The sequence below is a fragment of the Dreissena polymorpha genome, chromosome 5 (assembly GCF_020536995.1).
Source record: "Dreissena polymorpha isolate Duluth1 chromosome 5, UMN_Dpol_1.0, whole genome shotgun sequence".
In the NCBI taxonomy this organism is placed as follows: Eukaryota; Metazoa; Mollusca; class Bivalvia; order Myida; family Dreissenidae; genus Dreissena; species Dreissena polymorpha.
In genome coordinates, this window is record NC_068359.1 from 94,851,584 (window position 1) to 94,875,175 (window position 23,592).

Consider the following 23,592-nt stretch of genomic DNA (forward strand, 5'->3'; position numbering starts at 1 on the left):
AATACATTTGAAAATAACACTTTAACTCAATAAACAAATAAAAATGAAAAATAATAAAATTAAATATAAAATAGTACGTAAAAAATAAATACTAAACATATATAATAATAATAATAATAATAATAATAATAATAATAATAAAAATTATTATTATTATTATTATTATTATTTTTATTATTATTATTAATAATAATAATATAATAATGATAATAATTATAATAATAATAATGATAATATAATAATAATAATAATAATAATAATAATAATAATAATAATAAAATAATAAAAAATGATAATAATACGTATTATTATTATTATTACTATATTATTATATTATTATTATTATTATTATTATTATTATTATTATTATTATTATTATTATAAGTATTATAAGTATTATTATTATTATTATTATTATTATTATTATTATTATTATTATTATTATTATTATTATTGTCATTATTATGATAACGACATATTGAGAACACCATGTTGCCTCAACACCATGTTGTGACAGAACCGAAAAAACAAATCTTTGAAAAGAGAGAGTCACATGATTACGATCCAATTAAAGTATGATGATTGACAATTTAATCTTCAAATGCTTTATTTCACTTCTTTATATTGTAATGAAAAAAGAACGGCCAGTAATATTATTTTCTCTAATATCAACATTCTATTCAAGTCCATTTAGTCTGGTTCCTTGCTTCGATTGTAAACATATGCGAACACAAAGGGGCGGGTAATGCAGACTAAAGTTTATTTATTCTGGGTCCTGTCGTACTAATACTTAAGTACTTCAGGCAACCGTAGAAAATGGCGGCGCACAACGTATGTATTAATTATCGTACAAAAATTAAAGTTTAGAGTAAGTGAAAAACTTTGAAGCTTTGATTAAGGTTTAGTTAAAGGTATCGATCCGTTTATTGTTATTTTCGAATCACTGATGATTTGTTTAAAAAAAGGATGTCATTTTTACTCAATTCGGACACAGCATATTTCGGATAATGAATGTGTACACAATCCAACAAGTGGATATCTGTTCAATGTACATGATGAATATGATATATATTTTATTGGTAAAAAAAATAATACATTTCAATAACATTCCAACGTAGAATTGTACCTGGAATACCATTAAATGGGTTTATATTGTAAGTCATTGACACGTACCTTGATGATAGATTGGGGATATTTTCTAACTTGGTAAATTTGTCCGATTGCAAATGTCAGACTTAGCAAGAAATCATATAGCATGACATTTTATGCAGGTAATAAATTGTGGACTGTAATTAGGTAATCACTTTTATATATTAAAGAGTAATACTTTAAATTAATAAGTTTGTTAAAATGTCTCATACTCATATCAGATACATGACATGAATTTGCTCTATACTTATACATGATCATGTACTGTTCCATTCCTTATAGATACATAATAATACTAATTATTAGTCATTTAGAACTGGATTTGCGCTGTTGTAATACAGATGCTCATTGGTCAACAATAGCAAATGCAAATTATATATATATATATATATATATATATATATATATATATATATATATATATATATATATATACACATCATTACTGTCTGATTCAAATGTATCTTTAATACCAATAAAGGGTAAATACTATAATAAACCCATGTACATGGATTATCTTAGGTTATTAAAACATGCCTAACAGGATACCTTGCAATTGATCTAATCACAAAAACAGCAGCATTGATATTAACTTAGTTAAATACATAATAATATTTGATCAGAGATATAATATAAAATGATTTGAGCATGTAATATGTTTGACCTGGGAAAAATCTATTTGTTCAAAGTACTTTTTACATTACTTTACAATAAATTGTTGAAAGTATGATATGTGCATTATCTAGTGACTTTACAACTAGATATATTAAAAAGCTCTGCTGATTCAACGATGTAGTTAAAGAAATGTACATGAAAAAACATGTTTTGTATTATATCAAATACACAACACAATTTACAAAGTGTCATATTGTCTTATTTTTTCAGCATATGTACAATAAATTGGACTAGCTGGAAGAACGTGCACAGATGCACAGGCCATCCTGTACTTCAACCAAGGAGAATTGGCCTCAACAGCAATGAGCAAAGACATGAAAGAATGCTGTTTAAACAATTTGATGTGCAGAAGAGAACAAATAAATTATTTCTTCGGGTTCCACTCAACGGTTAAACCACTTGCCTGTTGCAGCGTTTGTATTTCTGATCTGGAACTGGAATAGCAGTTTGGAAATCGTATAGTTGTGCAAACAATGTACTGCAGTTCTCTAGTGACTGGATACGCTTAAATGTGCCCAATAGGATATTATATCACAAAACTTAAAAATTCTTAAGAATTATTATTTGTTAAAGATGCTGTAATATTATATTATGAATTTAATATTTTCATCCTAAAATATTGACCTTGAGCTACCGTTCCTGGGGGCCGTTTCATCAAACATCGTGCAACAGATTTAAAACACGATGAATATTTTAAATAAACATTATTACTTAACAAGAAATCGTAGTCTAATTGCAAATTTGGTAAATTGATACATATCATAATTTTCTTACCCATGAACCATATTTTTAGTGCATCCAATTGATGAATTTCTCCAAATTTAGTTTTGTAATGGGATTTTTACTTGTCTACCTGGAGTTATCAGGTTACAATTTCAAGTGAGGAAGCAGTCAGTTGCTTGCACAAATTGGTCAGTATTTTTGATGCAAGAAATGCTGGCAAGGTGGTCGTTTCATGTGTAATTTGTTGTTTTCTCCATCCACCGATATGCTTAACAATACATTTGAGATTTTGTAATAATATAAACAAAGATCTTCATGAAATTGTGTAGTGTTCATTTTGCATCATGAAAACTTAATCGACGAGTAGAAAATTCTACACTCCTTATATGGAAATATCTCATGACACATGGAATAATTGTCACACATGTGTCAAAAAGATAAACCAAAGGGATTGTAAATTATATTGGGGGATCGAACCAACGATCTCTGTATTGTAAAGCCATTGCGTTTCCACTACACCACGGATCCACTACCAATCTACGGTGCCTTTGACTTAAAGGTTATATAGAGCCTGGAAGTGTGAAAATATTTTAAAGACATGATTTGTTTTGTCAATTTGTCAAAAACTCACATTAACAACTCAATGTAAAACTATATAGAGCCTAGAAGTATGAAAATATTTCTAACACGTGAAAATATTTATCAAAATACCCACATTAACATATTAATGTCAAACTTAATGTCAAACTAAAATCCGACTTTTCTTAAACATTGCGTTATAAAAAAAATCCGTTCTCTCCGAAATATAGCCATATATTATATGTCGATGTATTGAGATTCGACGTAAAAATAAAGAAAAATCATTATCGCCAATATATTAATTATAATAAAACGTACCGATGATCATAATTTGAACTCCTTGCTCCGAAAATAAATTAATAATCCATTATAAAGAACACAGTGGCTGTCATCATGAATCATGTGTGCCTGACCCAATACAAAGTGTCAGGGGGAGGTACTCCAGACTAAAGCTCATTATCAATGGCTGTTTGCAATAATTGATTTTTGCCATAGTTGCGTCACTTTGCTCGTTCATGAATGTATTTTCGTAGATGTTTTTGAATTATTCGTGCCTAGGTAATGACAACGCGTTATTCGTGTTTTGCAATTGTATGCAATGTGTGAGTGTGTGTCTTGTTTAGTGCATTTGTTGTGTGTGAAGTGACATTTGAAACACAAGTATTATTAACGGTTACGCCATTAATATAAAAACTGGCAATCGGTTAGTAGTAGACAAATGGCATTTACGTCCAGTTTATCATTTAATATGTTATTTTGCGCCTTTTAATTAAGTTTAATTTTGTTTTTGTTTCTAAGATTATATACAGTAAAATCATTATCAATCGTGTGGCATAAACTTTCGTCGAATTTGTGGGTAGGCCTATCAAAGAATATGGATGCAAACATAGGATTATACAAAATGTTTACACAAACAAAACAAACAATTATCGAAGGCTTGAAATATGTTAGTGTTACAAGCATGTTCAATGACAGGGTAGTCAATCGGGAAGGCCTCCTCTCCAATCCTCATAAGCATACTTGATTTCAGCATGTGCTCAAGGAAGATGAGGAATTCAATGTACCGTATCTTGGGATTGTGATTTTTCTAGGGAGCCACCACGTTTAGGCACATGCTCAGTGATTGTCCAGCAATACCTGCATTCTTGCTGTATACAACCAGATCCACCATCAAACTATATAGCACTTGCTCCATCTTCATATCAGCATCCATCACTTTATTTATAGCACTGCTGAAGCCAAGTGTAGTGTCCGCTTGAATTGCTAAAAACTAAAAGCGTTACTAATTTGGTTTGAACCTTGAACCAAGAATAATAACAGTATACTTACATCTTTAATATGATTTCGAATTTACAATGGAAATAATAGATCTACGACAAATTTGCAACTGCTTGTCTTATAGTGTGGTGACTATGGTCATCTGTTTGTGGATTGTGAAGGTTAACTTCCAGTCAACCTAATGTTTATGTACATGTGCTTTATAACATAGACCTTTTCACTTTTATATTGGTTTATTGGATCAGTTCAAATTATTAAAATCTTCTGACAGATTATTATACACGTTTAACTTGTTGTTGAGTTTGTAATGCAAATACAAACCAAACGAACTTTGTATTTATTGATTAAAACAAATCACTTTGTTGTATCCATGAAGGTAAGATTTAGGCCAGCATGGCAATTATTGTAATCGAATGAGACTAATTGAAATTGGCTTCGTCGCTCCAACCACTCGTTCACGAACATTCAGCCCCACTGATCCGTGTACTAGCACTTCATTTCTTCAAAAACCACGAACTTAAATACCGGCGACTAAAAATGATATTACATAATACTATACGATAATGTTTGTTTTTGTCGCTCAATAGAGAAGCCGTAAGTAATTCAGAAATAATTAGCAGTTCGAATCCGGTACTTAGATCGGAAATAAAAGCTTGGTCTACTTAATTTATATCGCATAAAAACATGGATATCAATATTTGAACAGATGCCGAAGACGATTTGTGAAATAGATTTCCCAAGTATAGGGCTCTCAAATGAAATATTTAAAGATTTGTTGTAGTTATTGTTGTATATGCCTATTCGATGGTTAAATGCAATTGGACAGTGTTAGACGTAGGACTAAAAATATATATCAAGGGGTACAGAAAGTCTTAAGACAATGCAATCGTGTATGTTTATCCTCAATATTCTGGTTTTAACTAAAATTGTTGTTTTTATGTTTCTGATGTTTCGCTATTCCAATACAATTCAAATTCCAATTTAAAGTTTAATGCCATGAATACTCACATCATCATACAAAAACGTTAACTGAAATATAACAATACATTCGTATCATATTCTTCAAAATTAAGGAAACATATATAGTTTAAATAAATCATGTTTGTTTAGGAATAACATAGTTTCGTTAACATTTAAAGCACATCATTATACAAAATTAGAATAAGGAATTCAATATTCTAATAAGATTAAAGGCAACTGAATTACGCGCCTACTTATTATTAAATTATCATCTGCAAAATCAGTATCATCTACTGTTTAAAAACAAAGTATTTGGAGGCCAATACTATTTTTATTTGTAAAGGTCGCCAAATCTATTTACAAATGTCGCATAGACGATGGAATACAAAATCGAACACAAGTCCATACAGATTTTCGTTGATATTAATTCTTGCTGATTTATCTTTAACACACACGCTCTACAATGCTTGTAATATATTCTGAGCAACAAGATAAATGCGGTGGCCTAACGGACCCGCGACAACAAGTAATCGTGACCTATCGGTTGTCCAACGTGTACTGAATTTCTGTTCTGAAGTGCATATATAAAAGGGGCCTATTCACAGATTTTGGCATGAATTGAAGTTTGTCATTAAATGCTTTATATTGATAAATGTAAACATTGGATCTAAAAAGCTCAATTAAAAAAATAACAATAATAAAATTAAAGAAAGAAAAAAAGTAATCCTCAGTTGGGCTCGAACCACTGACCCATGGATTTAAAGTCTATCGCTTTTTAGACCACTCGGCCATCCGTGCTCATACAATGAGTGTTTTTACAATGTATTTTATACTTTGTATAAGCAATCCTCGTAGTATCCCAAAATATAACGAAAACAACAGAAATCTCCAAATTATTCCATCGTTTCGCGTTGCAACGCTGTATAATGTTCAGGTTTTATTGTAATCGTAAACATATACATATAATAGATATTTTAAAGCATGGCTAATGTTATGTATTACTGTTTCTTCACAAACATCATAACTACAACGAACATTTACGAATCTAAAACATTCTAAAACATTTTTTTTTAATTTTGTCATTTTACCAAAACGTGAAAAGGCCCATTTTATATACATTGAAACACTCGATGGTCACGAGTGCAATTTCCGATTGGAACGTGTGCAAAATCACGTGTTTAAGCAAACGACGTAATATGACGCATGCAATGGAAAAACAAAGGAAAGTTATTTTTCGACAAGGCACATTATCTGATGGATTCAGCAACACTCGTGTAGCAACATTTACATTGGCATGTTCTATATCAAAGGCAGCAATACGTAAAGAAAGAAATATCCAGCTATCAGTTTCTGAGAGCGTTCGACAGGGCAATCCACACAAATGATACATGTGCTTATGACTGGAAAATCACAACGGTCATGGCATCCCCTGCGTCAGCTCTATCTTTTCCTTTCTTGTTCATTTGAACGTTTATCAAATGAGAGATGTAAATGTATTATGCTTTTCTGAAAAACTGTTTAACTATCGTTCTTAGTTAAGCATGTATGAAAATCCATTATGTACCGTCATATAAAAAGACTGTGTTCATGTGCCCTATGTATGATAATATTTTTTAAATGCCGTCTTGTTCATTTTGATCATTGCAACCCTGAAAGAAACACGATTTTGTACTGCTACGAGCATAACGGTGAGTAAACAGTGTTTTCCGCATTATTTTAAATTCAAAATGTAATCATTCAACATATTTCGGTATACGTTGGTAACATGCAGTAACTTTGTATGACATAAACTTATAACATTTGTGCGATATAAATTAAAGTTAAACTTATTTTAATCAATATAAAATGAAATATGAGTAAGCGAAGTCAAAACTTAAATGGATTTGCTTTAATTCAATACAAATCTCTTGTGAGCTTTATTGCAGTTATTAATCTTCACCACTCAGATACGAAAATATGTTTTTTGTATGTATTGTTATGAGTTATTAAATTAATTTCATTTCAGCAAACCCAAAGGAGAAAATAACTGCGGGCTAAAAAGAAGTAATCTTAGCCAATAAATTGGAAATTAGTGTCAAGACTTTTGAATCAATAAATGTCTAAACACACTAAAATCTAACGTATTTAATACATGAATTTCTCGTGTGTATACACATCAAGCACATATTTAATGGAAGCATATAAATATAAATATATCCATGCAGAGTCCTCTAACAAGCTTGTCTTTGATTTTACCTCGGGTTTTGTACAACGGAGGAACATGTCGCGTATGGTTAAAATTATAATCAAATAATCAGCGAGAATTGCGTATGGCATTCAAATAGTACTTATGGTTTACAAACGCTCAATACCAATTCATTTATCTTCCTTGAGTCGCAAGTATTTATCCCCAAAGATGATTTCAAAGATATGTGTAAAGTAAACACGTAGGACGAACAATGTACTTACTGTGCACTCGCTTTAAACTTCCTTGTAAACCTTGCCAGCTGTTATTTATTTATGTCACACCGGTTTGTTTGTGCTTGTTTCAAATGTAAAGAACAAACACATCTGACCAGCAATAAGGATATATTTAATATGGATATGCGTTTTTTTGGGATGGTCCAAATGTAAGAAGTAAGTAAACTGTAATTATCTGTCTATCTAAAACGAACGTTGCAAAACAAGTTGTTGATGTTAGAGAGCAATTTATAGAACGAGTGTTAGTTAATGCCAACATATTACAATCACACAGAAGATCAATGGTTTCTTAGTTTGAACAAGTAATTCAAGTTTCTTCTCATAATCGTGTTTAATCATGAAAACGTTGGTGTACATGCTTAACCTGATGATTGTGCCAAAGTGTACATATTGCTGTTGATATTGTTTTTTTATATTAAAAATACACTGCCTATTTATGTGTTATGCGACCCATTCTCTATAATGTACTGTTAGTAATTCAGGCAAAATGAACAAACAAAGATCTAGTAGAAAACATATATATTTTAATGGTAAGTGTGTAGAAGAAAGTTTTGCACAAGGTCAATGTGTTTTACATATCAGATGCACAAAATACTACATTGTCATTGCCATCGGCATTTCTAGGCTTTCCACTGTCAATGTCGTGTGAGTTTACAGAAGCAACGTTAGGTTTCGCATGGTACAGAAGTTCAAACAGTACCGAATATTTCACATCGGTTGGAGCAATATGTAACTTGTTTAATGGTTCGCAATGTGCACCGCCTGACCATGAATTTGCGCCAAACCCTTCTCTATACGGCTTCAGCTGTCCCAGCACATCTAGACAAACATTGACAATAAAGAATGTGACCTTGGGTAACCATGGCAACAGATGGCAATGTGGAGCATTCCCACTGAGCGGTGGAAGGATTAACAGCAATTATGTCATTGTAAGTATTCTAGGTAAAGATTTAATTTACGATTGTTTCTAAAACTAGTTCAACTTATCTTTTGTTTCAAATTATTACATGTCTTGTACAAAACTACGAGCACAACACCACACCATATTATTGCTATATTTAGATGCAATTATTAGAAACTCCAAGAATTCCATCCTTTTTTGTTATGAATCTTTGCATATGACTTCAGAATCCGTATATTTGTTTGCTTGAAATTTTATGTCTTTAATATATGATTTATTTATAAGATTTTGTAATTTTCCGAAAGCATGCAAGTCGTGCGTACACTTTGCATTACATCCTATAAAACTGCTGAATAGATATACACAAAGCCTCACAGGAAATACCGTTGAATGAACATTTTCTATCAAAATTGTTAAAATCGTTCTCTTCATATGTAGGTAAATCGAGCATAAATATATTTAAAGTAGATAAAAATTAATTATCATCTCTATAACTTCACATATCAAGGTCTTATTATTTGGTGTTAAACATTTAATAGTGATCCTCAACTGGTCACATCCCACGAATCGCATTATTATTGACTCATATAGTCAAAGACTAAACATCATCTTCTCTGAAACAAAACAAATCGGGATTGTATATGATGTGTGATAAAACAGGGTTTTTTAGAACATTTATTCAAATTATTACTCTATGGGTCAAACACGCCCAAGTGGTCGCATGATAAATAGCCTATAGAAAAATAACTTGAAAACGTCTTCTCCTCTAATACCATGCAAAGTCGCATAGTTATCTGCTATATAGTTCTTTCAAATCATACCCCTGGGGTCAAACATGGCAGCGCACCAAGATAATTTATATAGACGTTTATATTAAATAGCACATATAAGCATATTCATTTAAACAGCGAGGACGAAAGGTTTATTTTTTAGTATGAAGCATAGTTTAGAATACTTACACCAAGTTCGTTCAAATGTTGTCCCTTGGTACAAGCCGACAATGCCTCACGGGTACATGTCGTATAAAGACTTAACGTAAAAGGTTACCCAACAACTTCTTCGAAGCCAAAAACGGCTGTCCTTTGATACGAAGTTTATTAAAAAGGTTCTGTCAAGAGGTATTCATGCCACTGGGATCAAAACGGACCACGCCCTAGTGGTCTTCTGATTTATATATACTTATATAGCATGATACCTTTAAAAAATCATTCAAACAAGTGTTTACCATTTCATGCATGTGTTGTAACATCGGATAGTGGCTACCTACACAATTTGATTAAATAATGTTGTTGGGGTCAACACTGGTTATGCCTCAATTTCGTTGTATGTTTATAGCATTCACGACAACAATTAAGTCAACACTTTCTTAAAACGTCGAAATGTGTAATATTTGGCATGTACTATCATATAGTGGGTCTCGACTAAGTTTTATCAAATAACGCCCATAGAATCAAAATTTACTTCGTTAAGCGACGTGGTGGTGAGATTGTATATTTGAAACAAGTATAGTAACTTTCACAACGAAATATTCTGAAACTACAACGCTGACAACGTACGTATAAGATACAAGACATCCAAGTATGATAATGTTCATAGTTTCCGTTCGAATCTGGCCACACTCACTATCCAGGGAACCGATGTGAGACTATCATGGCCCCCTGTTTTATATGAACAAAATATTGAATATCTTTCAAAATGTAATTGACATCTCATCTCCTTTTTCTAGATATCTTGGAACTTGTTTACATTAACTTATACGTAAAGTTTAATCAAACGACTTGATTAACATGACTGAACAATTAAAAAAAACTCGGTTGTGTTAAATAGTAACCACTAAATACGAATTATACTTTAGAGGTGCTTTGAGCGATTTTAACAAAAGTAATATAAGTCGTGTTAGATTTTTGCTAAATGAAATGTAATTCCAATTATACCTATACCTTAAGAAACATCTTTAAGAATATAACACATATCATACAAGATAACGATTGATGCAAAGCATCAAAGGGCGTCGGGAATTTAAGTGTACAAGGCACTCAATGAAGTTACATGGAACGATTTTTTTCTACTGTAAATATTAATATATTTGCCGATTATTTTAAACAAAATAGAAAAAAGATACTGGTATAACCATTATCTGTGATTTTGTGTTATAACTCCCAAATAACCATTATCTGTGATGTTGTGTTATAACTCCCAAATAACCATTATCTATGGTTTTGTGTTGTAACCCCCAAATATTTCATAGTTCATTTTATTTACATCGGTTTCCTTTTTTTTACTGGCATCCGTGTGCAGTTTTCATTAATGGAACAGAACTGTGTAGGTTTTAAAATATCTGCTTCATCTTGTGGGCGTAATTTCATATTTTTATCAACTTCAAGGGGAGATGATTCTGAACTTATTCTTACGTTGCTCATTTACGATTGGGGTTGAGTACTCATTGATATGAAAACACTGTAAAAGTTTTAATGTGTTTACGAACACCCCGACCCTCTCACACATATATTTAATGGGCATAATAAAAACAAAAAATGGTTACAATAAAACAGCAACTTTATTTAAACTAAAATGTCTACATCAAAACAAAAAGTTAACATAGAACACAAATAAAATAATTTGATTCTACTGGGGCTCGAACCTTTGGCCTCTCACATGTGAAGCGAGCGTGTAACCACTACACTACGGAACCGCTTAAAAAAATCACCTTCTAACTAAGATATTAATAAGCTATTAAAAGTCGGTTTACATGTAAACCCGGAAGTTTAAACGCTGGATAGTGAGCGGGGTTAAAGGTCTATACCAAAGGGTCCATACCACTGGCAAGATACGGGTCAGGCCTGCGGCCTTCTATATGTGGTTCTTAAAAAAAACCTGTAGGGGGACTTGATAGTAATGAGACTGGGGTGCTGTGATGGTGCTCCTCATTGATAAGAGGCTGCTTCCTTTCTCAAGACTCATTATTACAATTAATAATACGTGTCGCGCTTCGCGCTCTATAGCGCCTTTATTAGTAACTAGATGGTTGCTTTTATACAAAACCAGATAGTTTTACCAGCCCAGTCCCTGTGATCTTTTATTATTGCCCAGTCCCTGTGATCAGTTATGAATTTAAACAATTAGCTTTGCATTAATGGCAATAAATGTTGTAGTAGATGTAATAGGCACAAATGTATTACTTATTTACACAAAAAATCACCACTTTGCAAGATATTTTGACAACAAAAATATATACATTGATCCGTAAAATAACTTCTCCTCATAAGCGAAAAAACCCCACAACGTATTACATACTAGTCGCCGCATTTCAGTGCGACGCCAATAAAGTTTTATTATATTTCACTTGATTGTATATTATTTTGCAGTTACAGTAACACACCAACCATTTACATTAACTATCAATCTGACTGGTTTAAGCTGTATATAGATGGTTAACTGTATGCTGCGAAATGGCCATTCAGATTTACTTTACTTGTGTAGTAAACATAATGCTATCGGTTACGTGCGAAGTATAGCCCTTCCACATTATTATATACATGTCTTCAAATATCCGTATATCCGAATGCACGATAATAATTGATTATCTAAATTTAGAATCGATCACGGTTTAAAGGAATATTCGTGAAAGTCTGGTATAATTTATCGCATAATAATAACATGTATATGTTAAATAAATTTGAACGTATTATGTATATATAAAAAGCAAATGACATAGTGATGACCGGAAATGGAACATCCATCGATGGCGGAAGAACAACTTTGGGGAATGCATTGTCTTTGACTTGCTCGGCAACAGAAAATGTACGATTCGTTAGCTGGCGTAAAACTGCAAACACGCCGGGTTCTCCAGAGCTGAAACTCTTGGCAAGTGGAGTGCTTAGTAACGCCACCTGTGGATTTGATCCACCTCCGCCCTCAGGACTTATATGCATTTGTGTAAGTGCAAGGGAGTATACCTGCACCATTCAAGCACTAACCGTTGCTGATAACGGGGATAGATGGAGATGCGATGCAGCTATTGATGGACAATTTAAATTTAGCAACTATGTTTTCATTACAGTTAATGGTATGTCAAAATAAACTTTTCACAACCATTCAACACAATATAAATGGTAAACATTGAATTGATTGCAATTTGCAAATGTCCTGGCAAGAAAAACAAATTAAATGAGATTACCATTACGACTGTAAACACGTCTATGTACTCGGTTGAAAATTATATTTTTAGAGAATATTTATTGCTTTTCTATTATTCAATTTCTTTAATTAACGGTAAATTCATTATAAGAGTTAATATTCGGAGACATCCAAACCATATGAGTGCACTCGAGTAATGCGGTTTATAAAACCGAACTTAAGTTCTTATGTTTACATGCTTATGTACATTTTCGAAAACCGAGTGCATACATCGTCGCAGAGTGACTTTCAAATATATCGAAAATGATCAATTAAAATAATATTTTATTTAAATTCCTTGTAAAAACAACAAGTTTTATAACATACGTTTAAAAATGTGAATGATATATACATAAATATACTATTTCATAAATAACCGATTTTGTAGAATACTATTTGTCTACTGGAACGTATACAAGGGGTCGTGTTTTGTCATATTATTTCAGTACATATCACCAAACTAGAAATGTCTCCCAACGTCGATCCAGTCTCATTGACTGCCAATCAGTCGGCGCAGTTTACATGCACCAGTGACTTCGGTAGACCTACTCCATCCGTTTACTGGTTTATTGACGATACAACAAATAAGGAGTCCGTTATTAACATCACTATTTTATCCGTAATAACCACAGTGAGTGAGAACGCTACTATCAGCACACTGACTTTCATGCCTTTGAAAACTTATCATAACCTGCGTTTATACTGCTCTGGAAACAACGGTGGACCAACAGTCAGTTCTACATTGAAACCATTATTGAATATTTTATGTAAGTTGTTTTATCTTGTGGAATATGAACACACCAAGTTCATTTGTAGAAGCTCTTCACGATCAACACGACGCAGTTGATGAATATAATGCATTTATTGAATTATAGGCTATAATGAGACCTATCAATTAACGTTGTATTTGTTTATAAAAATGTCATTTAATATTGCGAATATATTTAGTTTCTTTTCATGTAATGGTTTTATTTTTGTTTCATGAAAATTTATCGTATAATCAGATAATAAACAATATAATGCATATGATAAACACTTTGTTGAACAGTTGGACCTACACATCCGGAATTCAATTACAATGGTTCAATAGTTACTGGATCTTTGGCTGTCTCGTCTGGAAAGTCCTTCCCCCTAACATGCAAGAGTAACGGTAATCCTCATCCGTCTTTTACATGGACATATCCTGGAGGTACAGCAACAGGTGAGAATCTGGTGATATCAAGAATGGATCAACAACACGACGGTAAATACACGTGCAGTTCTCGCAACACTATGACGCCTTCGATGGGTTCGATTAGATCTGAAACGACATATTCTTCGATATCTGTACAAGTGAATGGTGAGAAATATTAACTAATTGTTTTGCGTTTTCTTGTGCATTTGATTTGATGGTTCTTGTTAGAGTATACATGTGTTACAAGAATGGCTTGCATAAAATATCAATCGGTATCTTTAACAATTGATACAGTTCCAATTACACACGTTGAAATGGTGAACCCAGCATCAAACATGGTGTTCATCAAGGATCATGACTCTACCACACTCGAATGTAAAACGTCACCAGGAAAACCTCTCGCCATTATAAAGTGGTACAAAGACAATCGAACACCAGAGAATAACATAGATGATGTAGAAACGTATTCTTCAAATGTGCAATCGTTTCCAGACGGTGTCATTAAAAGTGTCCTTAATTACACAGCCACACGCGGCGATGAGGACATGAGACTATATTGCACGGGGAACAATATCGGGCAAACTCTTACGTCAAGCAGACATGCTAAACTTATAATTGCCTGTATGTCAAGTATATTAAACTATTAAAAGTACAACAAAATTGTGTTTTTTTTTTCAACAAAAAAATACGCAATATATAAGTATTAGTGTAAGAAAACCTAAATATTCACTCTTAAATACACCTTTGCTTATGAAGGAACCGTCGTCTTATGTTGTTAAAATTGTTCACGTAACCTTTATTAAGTATACACATATATTGCACCGTTCGCATAGTGTGTCACGTGTCTTCGTTTATATATTAAAACGAATATGTAAACAGCTTAATCTTTTTTATGATGTCAGCTTCTCCTGACGTGCCGTCATCTGTTGCGGTCACCAAAGTTGCATCAACGTCTGTAAGGGTTTCCCTCCGCAACTTGTCTACAGGCCATATGCTTCAATGGTTTACTATTAAAGTAAAAGAAGAAGACAGTGAATGGATTGAACAATCTGTGTTAGCTGCATTTTTCAATCTTAGCTCCTCTGATGTTTACTTCGAATTGACAATGTTGGAACAGTCAACACAGTATAGTATACGCGTTTACGCAGAAAACATCTTAGGTCAAAGTGGACCTTCTGATATCGTATCTTTTAAAACATTGTCTACAGATGCTTCGGGTATGTTTATATTATATTTGGCTACTACATTGCCTTCAAAAATAATATTATATGTATTTGACTATAAATAGTAAGTAAGGCATGTACGACTCGCGTGCGGGCAGTTACATGACTGCTCTTGACCTATAAAATATTATATAATATTAATTGTGCGAGGTCATTTTTTTTTGGTGAAAATATTTTCGATCGCGCGACGTTTGCAACATTTCGTCTTCATTTAGTCAAGTCAAAACGAAGTAGACTATAAAATAATAAAACTAAAAGTTCGTTAAAAAAAAAACACACATTATTTAAAAAAACACATAAAATACAAACAGACGCTGAAAATAATTGAATCCATAGACTTGATCGATGAATCGGATGTTTCTATATAAATCGTTTTGAACCTTAATGCTCGACCAGGCAATGAGAGCAGAAACAGAACAACCCAACAGGATTATCGTAACTGATAATATCTTATAAAAATGATTTATTTCAATCCCATGAACGTTTCAAAATATTCTCTACTTACAAACAATCCTTAATTGAAAAGGTTTTGAATTTGTAGATGCTTTATTTAACAAGCAATTTCGAAAGCTAATATTTTCTCGACAAAAGCAACAATTTCCCAAATCTTCGCGCAAAAAAATAGTCCACCTAACACGTATATATTTCTTTACTAATATGGATAAAACATTTCTCATCATACGTCATTAGTTACATTACTTCTACAATGAAAATCAAGAAGGAATGCTGGTTTGTTAGTAAATCTGTTAGTTAATTAAAGAAATAACACAGGACTTTAGTAATTTTAAAATAAAACATTCGACAGCGACGGGCCACAAGTTTATAATCGGCCCTAACCGAGAAATTTCCAGAAGTCTTTATATCGTCATCGGGCCGAGTTAAGGCGTCCTATTATAGTTTGATTCCAAACTTGCAACTATGGCCCATCAAGTATACACGATCATCTTTAAGTAACAAGTACAAACTATATGTGAAAGTGCATCCTTAAAAAGAGAAATATTAATGATACATTTATTTCTGTTGTTAGCATGCGAGATGGTTTGATAGCATTCATATATTTTCGTGTATAATTTTAAAAAGGTAGCCGCTAAGTATAGCATTAATAATAACAGGTTTTTAAAATGTTGTATTGTTATCAAATTGTTATGCACACTGATATTATCAGATTCACCCAGTACGTCTCCCCAGTCATTTAACGTGGGTGCGATAAGCGGAGGTGTTGTCGGAGGTGTTATATTAGAATTCTTTATCGGAATCCTAGGATTGTGGATTATCATGAATCGAAGAACCAACTCCCAAGGAGGTACCAATTGAAATGCGTCAATTTGAGATTACAAATACTAGTGTATAATATTGAATGCATTGCTGCTTTTGATAATGACCATATGTGCATATCGTACGAACGTCGTATTCAAACCGTGTTTCACATAGATAAGCATCTTTATGGATAATCTAATGAATGTGAGGCAAAAATTAAAATAATTTTGTTCCAGTAAATATTTTATAAAACACAATCACTTACGGCAGAACGAACCTATTTTTGAAATGCTATATCTATTTCAGGTATCCAACCTAGGCCCAAAATCACGTAAGTCACTCCGTTGATTTAAACATTTTCATCTAGTTTGGTTTATTTATCGTGAATATTGTCATTAAGGATCGTTAGGGCAGAGCATTCGTGTCGTTCAATTGGGTGATATAATTATACAATAATTATATATAATAAATATAATATAATAATATAATTATATTAAGGTAAGATAATTTATCAGGAAGTGATGATGCCTATTCGTCAATACCACCACATCCTGCGGACAGAATTCAACGAGTTATTTACTCCCAAAATACACACGATAATGAACACCTTCAAATAGTTCATACCTCAACTGTTAAAGCATACGAGAACGTGGATATTAGTGAGCAGAACGAAGGTAATTTTAAGCGCTCCGATGTTTATATTTGTCATTTTATAAAAACAAGATTATCCATTAATAAAAAAAAGATCATTCAATAATCAATCTAACAAGTCAATCATGTTTAAGACTTTTATAAATTTGTAATACGGCACAAGGCTCGTACACGTATAACTAAGCCAATCATGATATCATTGTATTATATAATTGGTTTTTAAAAGGACATTAACCATTAACATGATCGTATATTTTATTGCATGTTTAGGAGAGACAAAAGCGAATACAGAAATGCGCATCAGGTAAATATCAATCGAGCAAAATTAGTATTCCTAAATCTATGTTGCGTTCTTATTCCATACAATTTATCTTGAATATTAATCATAGTCCTGATTAATTGTAAATTTAATAAAAAATATGCGTCACTATACATGTCGTTTCAGGGAATCGACGCCGCATGCAATGTATGAATCTATTGCGGCCGGCAATCGAGGAAATCAAGAATACGAAATTATTAAGACGTCAGGAATATAACTCATAATTAGACGGTAAAATCTAATTTTCGTGAATACACAGTAACGTTTACTCTACATAATTTGTGTAATCAATGCTAAACCTAAGTAACATATGTCTCAAACACTTGTACACCAACTTTCTGATGTTTTAACGAGTGCGGACACATTGATAAAATAGTTCAAGAACCAACACCTTCCACGCCAAGAATGCTGATGGAATGTTGCAATTTGGGTAATTTTTTATCATTTTGTTGTACATGTATTATGCCGTTTGAAAGTCATGTAAATATGTCGATGACGATGTTCGAATGATGAATGTTGCACATAATTATGACCATTGCAACCATAAAAGATGCGCACTGCTATTATTCTATGGATTGTTGCTTTTCTTGCTTAAAATGAAATAGATTAAAATAATTAAATAAAGGTTTTTAAATGATATATTCTAGTTATCTTTAAAACTTGTTTTAAAACATCAATTAAATATCGTTATATTTTAATCATGCATACTTTATACTCATATTGCATGCACATTTACTAACGAAAACATGTGTTTGTGTCTATTTAAAGGTAGTTATGTTCGAAATCATATGCTATCATATTTTATGCTATAGATAATCTTTTAAGGCATATTGTTGTTGTATATGTTTGTTTAGAACGACGAGCTAATTATTCTGAAGTCAACATAGACAATTGAATTCTAAAAATACATACACATAATGATAAACATGTACTGGAACATAACAATTTTGGCTTGCAAAAGGTTCTCAGCGTCATGTTTACATTTTTATTTTACATGTGTAGCATAAATAATTTCCTAACACCATTAAGATTATTGTAAACGATTCTAACGGTTGATTTGATTGCAATATGAAATATTCGTATTGTCTAAAATGTTATGTCGAAGGTATAATCCATTTGTACATAGCACCATCTCAGTTAAGATATCTTGACAACGTGATAAACATCTTCAGAAGCTATCATTAGGTTTGTTATATTTGCGTAAGCACTTTATATGTGTAATTTGTAAATAGGTTTTTAGTTTTAAGCATATTGTTGATCAGCGTTTGCGATCATATCATATAAATATTTTAAGAACACCAGATTTTACTTTGTTGATGTTTATTTTCCGTTCATTTCGAGGGTTCAACTTACACGATATTTACTCTCATCATATTCTTATCAACACGTATAACTTTATTTATCGAGTATTAATATATGTAATTGGTATGTATCATAAAAACAACGCGTGATAAATGTCCGGATATTCAGTTCGGATGTCACAACGAGTGTTTCAAATATCGGTTGAAAGTAAACCTAGTCTAAACACATATATACATTTTTGACATTTGCCTAAGCTTCATCGTTTTTTAGATATACAATATAGTTTATGTGCATATATTAACGCATATCAAGGGTTTATCTCGAGTCTTTAAAACTCATATGACAATATTTTTTTAACTTAATCAAAATTATATTTTGCATGAGAAAAAAAGGAAAACTGAAATGGCATATTCCTTTTTATATACATGACCCCATAACACGACTGTCATCTCCATTACTTTAACAGTTTGTTTGCTGCTCATATGAATACATATAAATACATTAATGGGCACGACTGCCGCTACTAGTAATTTCACAGTTTCCTCAGTTTCAATAATAATTTTATTTCAAAAATTAATGTATGAACAAAAAGCTAAGTTCCTTTTTTTGGAGTTCGTTCTCATGGTTTCAAGACAGACGTATTACACAAATCTTCAATCGAATATCACCCTTTTCATAATTAATATATAGTCGTAGAAACATATCTTAATATTATGAATTATTGAATTTACGCAATTGTTTTATATTTTGCAGCTTGCATACATTTGTCCATGCACGCATCTCGTGATGTTAAAAGGGATCTTTTTACGCTTTGGTTAATTGACAAAATTGAAAAAAGTTGTTTCAGATTCGCAAATTTTCGATTTAGTTATGATATTTGTGAGGAAACAGTAATACTGAACATTTACCATGGTCTAATATAGCCATTATATGCATCTTTTGACGATTTTAAAATCTAAAAATTATAAAGCGTTGCAACGCGAAACGATTGAATAATTTGGAGAGTTCTGTTTTTGTCGTTAAATTTTGTGAAACTACGAAGATTGCTTATATAAGGTATAAAATACGTCAAGTATATGTACGCGGCGGAATAGCTCAGTAGGCTAAGGCGTTTTTACTTCAGGACTCTGGCAAGACTCCAGTGGTCACTGGTTCGAAACATGGTCCGGGCAATGTTCTTTTCCTTTTTTTAATTCTTTTCTTGATTTTTTACTGGAGCTTTTACGATCCAATGTTTACATTTATCGATATAAAGAATTTAATGAATAAGTTAAAAAATGCCAAAATCTGTGAAAAGGCCCCTTTAAAGTTTGTTATGTTCTTTATGCAGCCAATGTTTATCTTACAACTTCTATCAAATATAAGATATAAACATTTACTGAAGGTCCTGTTGCATTACAAGTTGGTGTAAAGTCATAAATGGTGGTTAACTCCTAAGTACGTGATTTTTGAATGCCCTTTTCTGTCAACCAGACTTTCGTATTAAACACCATGAATTGTGTTCTATATTCGTTGTTATTGATAATATATTAATAAGATATGATTAATCCTTTCCCAGGTTTAGTCTTATAGCAATCATACGCGCCATTATCATCAATAAGCAGCACAAAATCACCATCCCAAACATCTCCATAAACAACAATTCTACTATTACCAGCATTATCACCAACGTCTCCGACATCAACATGTTATTGTTCTAAAAAGCTAAGATTCCATCATAGTATCACTATTATCGGCATAATATACACACTTTTCAAAGCAATTATTAAGAAACAAGACAGACTGTGCCATGAGTTGTCCATATTAAGTCCAATGAGTATTTCCCGCAATATTGCAATATTGATTATCTGGTTATGAAAACACTTCTGATTTTACTCATGTTACTTCCTATGGTAATGATGATTACATTAAAGTTGCAAATTTGATTATAAGCATCTCAATAATGATGGTAATGTGTATGATGACACAAGTATGGCAGCGACGGGGATAATGATGTCGACGAATGAGAGAATTTCTGATGGCATTCACAAAAGGCGTTTGTACTTTGCACAACAAAAGATCGTTTCGTTTCACCGTCTGTATCCATTAGTTTGGTCGGTATTTGGTTTTGAAGACCGAAGTTGGGTTTGCAATTTCAAGGCTGAAAGGTTTCGCGAAATTTGGTGTCTTTGATTTTTGTTTTCTTTGTAACAAATGACCCTGTCGCGCAAAAGATTTATAAATAGATTAAATATGCGTGTAAGTTTCGGCGTTAAATCATTAATTCAAATTTTAATAAAAATATATTCCGTTTAAATAACATATTCACATGTTTAGGAAATTATTTATAACATGGTTTATTAAAAAGACAAATCGAAAAAAACAAACATATTACACTCCAAATTTATTATAAAAACTACTATCTCTGATATGCCGAATATTATTTTTGAAGATTATTTTTATTTTAAAAATGAATGTGTTGTCGCATTTGGTTTTAAGAATTATTTCATTTTTAAAAATTTTTTATATATATAAGATAATAAATTCATTACCTCTTCTATTTCGTGGGTCTTCCTCAGTCGTTTTACGTAGAAGACTAACAGAAAACTCTTGCGGATACAAGTTTAACTCGAACGATATAAATACAGATAGTTATATAAACGTTAATTCAGGGTAAATTCGAAGGTTTAGTCTTTTTATTTTTGATTACCCGTTTATTACAGCCGTTGTATTAACAAAAGAGAGAAAACTGTTCAAAGCGACATAATTCAATTCGAGCGAAGGATGAAAGGTCATGATTGCTTCAGTGAGAACAGAACGTATGTGTTATGTTATATATAATAAATGATGTTATAAGATTAAACAAGAAAAAAAATACAAAAAAAAATATATGAAGTGATAAACTAACATTTAGAGAGTAGTATATATTTAAGCGGATCATTAAATTTAAGCATGATGAAAATTTAATTCCATTCTATTTTTTTTCAAAAATATGCAATTTAACATTACTGATATAATTACCCATCGGACATTGTTTATTCAAAATAACGGCTCTATACGACTTACAAAACCCCATCCAATCCCGAGAAAAATTAAGTTTAATTTTTGAGCTGGAGAGACATGTTTAAAAGTTGATATTCGCGTATTTCTTTAATTGCAATTTGATTCGGGTAGGGCATTATTCAAATATTGCTTCAAATATTATATTGTGATTTGTCACGGCATCTTATGTTTGTCAGTACAATATCGTGATTTTCATATGGGATTACGTTGAAAGATTAGTGTTTTGGATGTGCTTATTGAAGTACGGAGTTTTTGTCGAAATTTCCGATGTTGCTTGCCGATTTTTACTTTCTTAGATGTTGCGATACCATATATTTTTAGTATATTTAATAAAAATAGGACATATTTATGTTTATAATGATACCGGTCTAGTAAATAATTGATATAAAGGTAATACAAGAAAAATGATTTAAAAGTTGGCAGTTTTATAATCAGACCCTATGAGACTTGGAATTAGTGTAATTCAACCCGAATAATGTCCCACATTATTGACACTATTGATTACAGGGCAAAAAACGAATAAATCCGACACGAGCGACAAACCGATAACTAAAAAGTCCAAGATATGACTCAAAGTCTTCGATCATTATGCGTATCAGTCTGCATTGATCTCCGCTTCAATAGAACTTCTAATAGGCCCGCTTTGCATAATAGTTTCTGATGGCTATTATCGATGCAAATAGTGTTTTATTGGAAACTGAAGTACATCGGTGGCGTTTATAGTCACCATTAATTTGCAAATCGTTGTTATATTTGGTTTGTTTTCATTCTTTACATATCCCTAACGAATGTCTCTCCAATATTTCTTTCGATATGGTAGGCCGTGAACAAATCTTGATGTACTCGCAGCTTTTTTATCGAACTGTAAGCATGTTTGGCCTGTGTAGTTACCTTCGTTTTTAAATGGATATTATGCTACGCGTAAAGCATTTAAAGTATCTAATATCTACGGTGTAGAAGGGAATGTTGAATGTTCCCACAAGGAATTCGGACAATTATTATTTAAAAATTCGCTAACGGATTAAATACAATTGTGGCATACATTTACAATCGGTTCTTTTTCGACAATTATGTTTTGATTTTAGCACAATACATGTATTAACATTTCTTTATGAAATTCACGACGAAGATCCATAAGTGTTATGATAATATTAGTACTTCAAATTATCAATAATAACACCAAAGATACGGATGAAACAGTTCTGAATATCCGTGATTAGTGTTGACCTACTATCATATTGAAATATTTATTCGAATGACATCTGAGACAAAAAACATTAAGGCAATACAGTATATTAAAAATAATACGAACTAATCATGTAACGAAGGTAATGTTCATGTTGTTGGACATGCTGCTTCGTACATTTTGTGAAATTTTCATCTTTTTCCTGCTTGTACCATACACAAAAAATCGAGATGGTTCGGTTCTGATGTCAAGAAATCAATTTCTATGGCTGTAATCAATTAGTCAGTGTTTATTTTCTCAAATATAAAGTCATTCAGATCGAGATATACTGAGCTTCGTTTCTTGATCCATACATTTAAACAAGTTTAAAGTAAATTTCAGGATTTTGTAATAATTGTTTTACGAATATATATATGTTTATTTTATCACAATATTGTTACAGGTCCAACGATTGTATTGTACATGGTACTCCCAGCTTTTGTTACACAAGTGAACACGCAAAATCGTTAACATTTGCATAATTCGATAGCACTGGCA

The 23,592-nt window shown here is 31.9% G+C and overlaps 1 protein-coding gene and 1 long non-coding RNA gene across 2 annotated transcripts; both read left to right on the forward strand.

Annotated features, from left to right (window-relative positions):
• The first annotated feature begins 12,434 nt into the window (after window positions 1-12,434).
• LOC127831475 (neural cell adhesion molecule 1-like) lies at window positions 12,435-16,612 on the forward strand. Its single transcript, XM_052356459.1, has 6 exons — window positions 12,435-12,791; window positions 13,348-13,668; window positions 13,950-14,240; window positions 14,370-14,696; window positions 14,978-15,292; window positions 16,464-16,612. The coding sequence occupies exons 1-6, from the start codon at window positions 12,443-12,445 to the stop codon at window positions 16,610-16,612; spliced, it is 1,752 nt and encodes a 583-aa protein (XP_052212419.1). The 5' UTR covers window positions 12,435-12,442.
• An 818-nt stretch (window positions 16,613-17,430) lies between these two features.
• LOC127882427 (uncharacterized) lies at window positions 17,431-18,703 on the forward strand. Its single transcript, XR_008050533.1, has 2 exons — window positions 17,431-17,510; window positions 17,652-18,703. It is a non-coding gene; the product is annotated as an uncharacterized LOC127882427 (long non-coding RNA).
• The last annotated feature ends 4,889 nt before the right edge of the window (window positions 18,704-23,592 follow it).